This window comes from Lissotriton vulgaris, unplaced genomic scaffold, assembly GCF_964263255.1.
Source record: "Lissotriton vulgaris unplaced genomic scaffold, aLisVul1.2 SCAFFOLD_5200, whole genome shotgun sequence".
Taxonomy (NCBI): Eukaryota; Metazoa; Chordata; class Amphibia; order Caudata; family Salamandridae; genus Lissotriton; species Lissotriton vulgaris.
This window is the reverse complement of record NW_028247526.1, coordinates 1-6,862: the sequence shown is the minus strand read 5'-3', so window position 1 is coordinate 6,862 and position 6,862 is coordinate 1. Positions and strand designations below refer to the sequence as shown.

Sequence of the window (6,862 nt, the reverse complement as noted above, 5' to 3'; positions counted from 1 at the left end):
GTTGTCCCTACCGAACCTGGGCATATTTAGACTCATGAAGCTTAATAATAAAACATAAAATCTCAGGGGGCTTCCCTGCTTATTTAAGAGTGTCCTACAACTTGTAACGGGCACTAAGTTGAATGCTGATTTAAGATCTATAAATGCAGCATAGAGGGTCCCCCCTGCTAAAATCACAGTGTTCCAATATATCCTTATGAATCTAAAAACTTGATTGATAGTGCAGACATGAGGATGAAAACCCGCTTGGAAGGTGGATAGGATTTCGTGGTCATCTATCAACATATTTACCCTACTCAACACGAGTCTGGCCACAATCTTTTGTAAAGTGTCAATAAGGCTCATAAGCCTATAGTTACTTGGACTGGCGCGGTCCCCTTTTTTATAAATAGGGAACATTTCTGCCCCTCGCCAGGATTCTGGTAAGGGGGCACCTCTTGCCAGGCCCTTAATTTTAATATGAATGTATTTGAGCCAATTCTGCCTATCGGATTTAAATATATCCGCCGGAATACAATCCGGACCCGGGGCCCTTCCTGCTGCAACGCCATCCAAAACTATCTCAATTTCCCCTATATCAAATGTTAGAACAGTATCAGAAATTACTTGTGGATAATGTCTTGGGCTACCTGTAGTGGATGCAAACTGGGTCTGATAGTGTGCGACCTATACTTCAGGTGGAACGTTATTGACTGGTGCCGGTCGTGTGTCACCACTACCCCATTTAACCGTTTGCCAGAACCGCCACCAGTTTTTCCCATTGCTTGCATATAGCAAATCCTTCCTTCTATTCTCATCAAAGGTCTTCTTGCCTTTCATTGGGTTTCCTTATATTCAGACCTTGCTTTCCTAACCTCCTGCGGAACTCCCAGCCTGATAGCTTGAGAGAAGTGCCTAAATGCGGATCTACATGCCCCATCGTACCATTTTGCTGATTTTTGATTAGCCTGCTTAAAGGATCTTTTATTTTTTGTAAAAAAATCTTTCAGCTTTACAAATAGTTCCTCGTGAGCCTTTGTATGGGCAGGAAGAGAGGCCTTGTGCATATCAAGATGTGAGAGAGGTAATAGGGTGTCTTCAAGAGTTGACTTTATCAAATCCAAAGTGCCCTCGTTAGCTGAGACCAGAGCCCATTTTAGTCTGCAACAGTCTTGGGACATAATTACATCCGCCGTCACTATTTCAGTACCTACCCTCGCCATAGATTGACCCTTTACCTCTAGTGTTAGTATTAACGGATCGTGGTCGCTCTCCGTTTTGTGTTGAACCTTCATCTCACCTAACCTTGACCATAGTTCTAAATTAATAAAGAAGTAGTCAATTCTGCTACTCCTTGTTCCATTATTAAAAGTATGGGTACCTTCGCTATCTGATTTCGATCTTCCATTGAATGCCCTGAGGCCCCTCTCCAGAGATAAGCTTTTTTACTGGAGCACTGCCTCAGACCATTTGTTGATTGGGGGAAGTGTTACAAGTGGTATACCGCAGGTCGCATCCTCGTCACTGGTAAGATTTCCATCTTCAAAGCCAAGTGGCTCAAATGTGCAGTTGAAATCCCCTGCAATTACCAGGTGATTTACCCCACTCAATGGTTTAATGAAGGAGTCCAGTCTAGAGATGGTTGGTGACGCTTTCCCTCCTGCTATCCCTCTTGCATAGACATTAATCAATATAAGCTCTGGCTCATATTCAAAACGAATTTTAATAGCCAGGATATTAGGAGTGTCAATCGTTAGCTCTTCCACCTGATAACCTTCCTGCTGTCTATCCCAAATAATCAGTCCCCCAGAGGGTCTCCCTTTGTGTTTTGCGATTGCCGGTTTACCAAAGGCCAGATAGCCAGGGCGAAAGTTCGTACTCAGTGACCAAGTCTCCTGAAAGGCAATAATATCATGGTTCTCTATGAAGCATGACCAATCAGAAGAAGTAGTCCTAGATGGAAGACCAGCAATCTTCCAAGATAATATTAGTGAGGAAGAAACTGTACTACCTCCCCTAACTATAGATAGCGGGTTGTCAATACGCTCTGTGGGATTTGTGGTTACTATCTGAGGTCTCAGGTCCGTCATAGGGGAAAGAGCAGGCTGTTCTCTATCTGGGGAGAATATGCAGATTTTAGTCAGTCGCAAGCATCTAGACCAGACAATGGGGCAAATCTATTAGCTAGGTTTAGAACAGAAGATCTATGTATGTTTCCATGGGGTACCCAAGAATGTTTCGCTACACATGAGGTACCCCACCCTGTCAGGGGGGGTGGCCGGGTCTATAAAAGAACCCTATGGGCAGCAGAGAGATTTTCCCAGAATGATACCCTGGGTTGCTACTGCCTAGGTGATCCAAAAGAAATCTAACAACATGCTCATTGTTGAAGTTGGCAACTACACAATCACTCCTCCCAACCTTCGTGGAGTGTCCTATCCATGCTGAGCATCTAGCCATGATCATCTGATTACAAATATTCCAATCCCAAACCCCAACATTCTTCAATTGTGAAGTAAGCCAGTGCATGGTTTTAGCCATTAGCTGTTCAGTGGATTCGATCTCTCCATCCTGCACAACTGGGACGTTCCTCAAGACCACCACCAAAGGAGCGGCAGCCGAAGGTAGGTGTAAGGGCCGGGGGCCTTCTGAGGCTGAGCTATGGACCAATCTCACATGCATCGAGGGGGGTTCTCGGCCATATGTCCCTGGTGCAGATCTGGCTTGATTTACTAAAGCATGAATAGTGGGCATTAGTGCAGTGTCACCTAATGGCCTTGCGCAAGTTCTACTTTCCTCCCCCCCGGTGCTCAGGATAGACTGGGCAAACTCGCTAGACATATTCATATTCCCTGGCTCATCCACTTTTCCACCAAAGCAACTATACCAGCATCAGAACTGGTAGCTGCTGCGCCATTTCTCCTAGAAGGTAGTAGTAGTGGCCTGATTGCTGGAGGTTTGGGAGGTATAAGATTTGCTACTACTGTGGTATTCAATTTATTAGATGAAGTTACAGGAGTCTGGTTAGTTTGGGCCAATAAACCCTCAACAGTACAAAAGTTAGACATAGCCTCTGAGGGCCCCCTCCCCGCTTCCTCTTGGATGGGGGCTCTGGGATTGGTTCATGGGTTTTGTTTTTGGAATGAGGCGCAGACCTCGTTGAGATGCGTGGAATTGGACTGCTTGCTGCGCCCTCTTGCACCGACTCAGCGGATGGGGGGATGATATGAGCTTCAAGTGTGGTGGGTGTTTCCAATGGCCCACTTGAAGACTGTCCGATATCGCCTTCCTTATCATAGGAGTCAATATATGTAGGCAGGTAACGGTTGGGGGTACAAGCATGAATCAGACCACCCAAAGATGATCGTTTAGACTGGAGGGGATCGAGTGATAAGGGACGCTCAGTCAGTTCTATCTCTAATTAAAAATTGGTCCAATGTCCCCACCACACTTCCGCTGGGTAGCACGTTTCTCCCCTTTCCCTCTCGCATATTTATTATCTTTGGATGAGATGTAAAAACAAAGCGGGCTTCCTGGTTAGTAACACCTTCGGGATGAACGGGCAATGAATTGTAGAGGACTAACCTTGCGGTGTTGGTGAATTTAGAGAGGGGACCTGGTCTCTAATAGGCTCAAACGGGCCCGCCCTTGGCCCGGGCTTCGCCCGGCGTGCGCGAACAGTAAAGTAGCCTCCCACAGGCAGTCACAGGTGCAGGCAATTGGTGGCAGAGCTCCCTGGGACTTGCAGTCCCATGCAGGTACACGTCGTCCTCCCCAGCTAGTGAAGCGGGGTGTGGGGGAGGGTGCTGTGCTAGCTCTGCATGCAATTTGCGTGAGTATGGTGCCATGGGCGCTGTGCGGCGAATAAAGCAACGATCTCTCCAGCACGGGGCCATCCAGCCCAGTTTAACAGTACAACCAGATTGCAATGCCACTAGATTAGTGCCCTTCAATATCAGGTGCTTTGCAGCAGCTTTAAAATCATCTTTTTTTTCTCGTTGTTCAAGTACGTTAAATTCTGATCTTTTTATATTTCCCTCATCTTCAGTGATACGTTTTGCTCGAGAGAAAGTGTCACTCATGGTCATTGAAATGTCACTCATAATTACACAAAAATTATGAAAATGTCACATGGCTATCTGAAACCTCGGCAGCTATGGCAGAGACCTATTGGCCTTGCCAATGCTTGTTTTATTTGTAATCCACGAAACGCCCTCAGACATGGACGGCAGATCTAGACACTGAAGAAGGACTATAGAATCCAATGAAGAGCCGGTAGACACAGAAGACGGACATTAGACCCTATGAAGAACCGGTAGACACTGAAGACGGACGATAGACTCTAATGAAGAGCCGATAGACACAGAAGACGGACATTAGACCCTATGAAGAACCGGTAGAAACTGAAGACGGACTATAGACTCTAATGAAGAGCCGATAGACACAGAAGACGGACATTAGACCCTATGAAGAACCGGTAGACACTGAAGACGGACTATAGACTCTAATGAAGAGCCGATAGACACAGAAGACGGACATTAGACCCTATGAAGAGCCGGTAGACACTGAAGACGGACTCCGCCCGCGTCAGGGTACCGCGTAGTCCTGCGTCTGTTTCTCTTTCCGTTGGAGCTCGGTACCGGCGCCGCTGGGGGTCACGAGCCGCCGGTGCGGCTGCGGCTCGGACATGGAGTTCTTTGCCGGTCCCGCTCGGGGAGGAGGGAGAGCCCCGGGGCCGGGCCTGCAGCAGCCGTGGGGGCAGCACAACCCCCCGCGGGGCCTGCTCACCCCCCAGGCGGGGGCCTCGTTCGGTGGAGGTCCGGGGCTGGGCCTGCACCCCCCCGGGGCCCCCGGCAGCAGAGGCCCGGGGCTGGGCCTGCACCCCCACGGGGGCCCCGGCAGCAGAGGCCTAGGGCTGGGCCTGCACCTCCCAGGGCCCGGCCTGCACCCCCCCGGGGGCCCGAGCAGCAGTGAGCCCGGCTGGTGGCCTCAGCAGGTCCTGGGACCCGGGCCCCGAGCCCCAGAGACCAAACATCATGGTAGAGTCTACAGTGGACACGCGGGGATGGGGCCCCAGCTGGGGGCACCGGGGCCTGGCCTGGGCCCCCAACATCCAGGAGGACCCTACAGCCAAGGCATGGGCATGCACACGGGGGCCCCTCTGAGCCCCCAACATCCAGGAGGACCCTACAGCCAAGGCATGGGCATGCACACGGGTGCCCCTCTGAGCCCCCAACATCCAGGAGGACCCTACAGCCAAGGCATGGGCATGGGCACGGGGACGGGTGCCCCGTACAACACCGAGCTGGAGCTCAGCCCTCAGCGTGTCAGTGGGGCAGGGCTAGGTCTACCACAGCCAGGGGGCCACAATGACATAGACCCAGGGGTGGGTTTGCAGATGCCTCTGGTGCACCAGGTCAGGATGTATATCTCATCCCCAAACCAGAACCAGGGATACAAGTCTGGAGGACCAGGGCAGGGTTGGGAATGCCCTCCCATGAGTGTGGGCCATAGCAGAAACCAATCTCCTGCAGGCACCAGTCGCAGCAGAGAGTGCTCTCCCACAGGGATGAGACACATCCGAGACAATTCTCCCGCAGAGATGAGTGGCAAGCGCGACCGCTCTCCCGCAGGGATGAGTGGCAGGTGTGACCGCTCTCCCGCAGGGATGAGCCACAAGCAAGACTGCTCTTCCTCAGGGGAGAGTCGCAAGCGAGACAGTGCTCCTGCAGGGTGTAGCCCTCATCACTCTCCCACTGAAATGAGCAGAGGCCTCCCTCCCACAGAGACAAGCCCCAGGAGAGACACAACAGGTACATCTCGGCTGTTGATACCCTTGAAAGCCAATAAACGGAAACAGAAACAGGAAAGAAAAGCACTTAAAAGAAATCTGCAGCGGAAGCATTCTCTAAAAGTTGAACCTTTCCCTCCACACTGTTCAATAAACAACATTCAACAAGCTCTTCAGGACTTGTTTGGAGAGTTTGGAGAGATTACTTCAATTCAGGTCAACGGACAGAAAGAGCAACGTAGTGCCATGGTGTTTTACAAGTTTGCAAAGGATCGTGACAGTGCTTTATCAGGAACCCAAGGGACAAGTCTCTTTAACAAGCAAATTTATGTCACTGTGTGGCCATACAAAAAAATTAAATCGTTCACAGCTGTCGTAAACAGTGTTTTTTTTGCAGAGAAGGGATCAGGGACACTGTATATTAGCAATTTGAGTAAGAGTGTTTCTCAGGATGACCTCTTGCGTTGCTTCAATATTTTTGGGAAGATATTTTATACTGAGGTTCAAAAATTACCCGGGCTTTACAACTATGGTGTTGTGCAGTTTAAAGACGAAGACAGTGTTAATAAGGCCATTAGTGAATTGAATGGACACTTCCTTTCCCGGAGTATGCTCAAGGAAAAGTTTGGGGATAGTTTTTCTTCAAACTGCATTTTTGTCTATGGTCTTAGTAAGACCAATTTCACACCTGTATATTTAGTTCGTCATTTTTGTCAGTTTGGAACTTTGAAAAAAGTATTGTGTGATTCCTCAAGTGGCAGTGCCCTTGTTTTCTTCAAAGACCTATCTAGTGCAGAAAAAGCCATACATGAAATCAGAGAGAAGTCTGCTGGTGATTTGCTTATGGGGGATTATGCAAATCATGAATTTTTAGCAAGATTTTGTCGTTCCATGGAAACGCATGCGCAAAATAGACAGGACTTCATTTTGAGATTTGGAAAGCAGAGTAAATATGGAACTAAATATTTAGCAAAAGAGAATGAGACACAGATCTTAGTAGACAATAATGAGGAGCAGCAGGAAGACCTTTTGACTGGGACTGGTGAGGAAGAGGCAGACATGTTAGCAAAAGCTAGTGAGGAGGAGGAGGAG

General features: G+C 49.0%; 1 protein-coding gene across 1 annotated transcript; it reads left to right on the top strand.

Moving 5' to 3' along the window:
- Positions 1-5,044: 5,044 nt before the first annotated feature.
- On the top strand, positions 5,045-6,859 carry LOC147665154 (uncharacterized; the record flags this gene model as incomplete). The annotated part of the gene is made up of 1 exon (XM_086949728.1): positions 5,045-6,859. A coding segment is annotated over exon 1 (1,815 nt), but the record flags the coding sequence as incomplete, so codon positions are not given.
- Between the last annotated feature and the right edge of the window lie 3 nt (positions 6,860-6,862).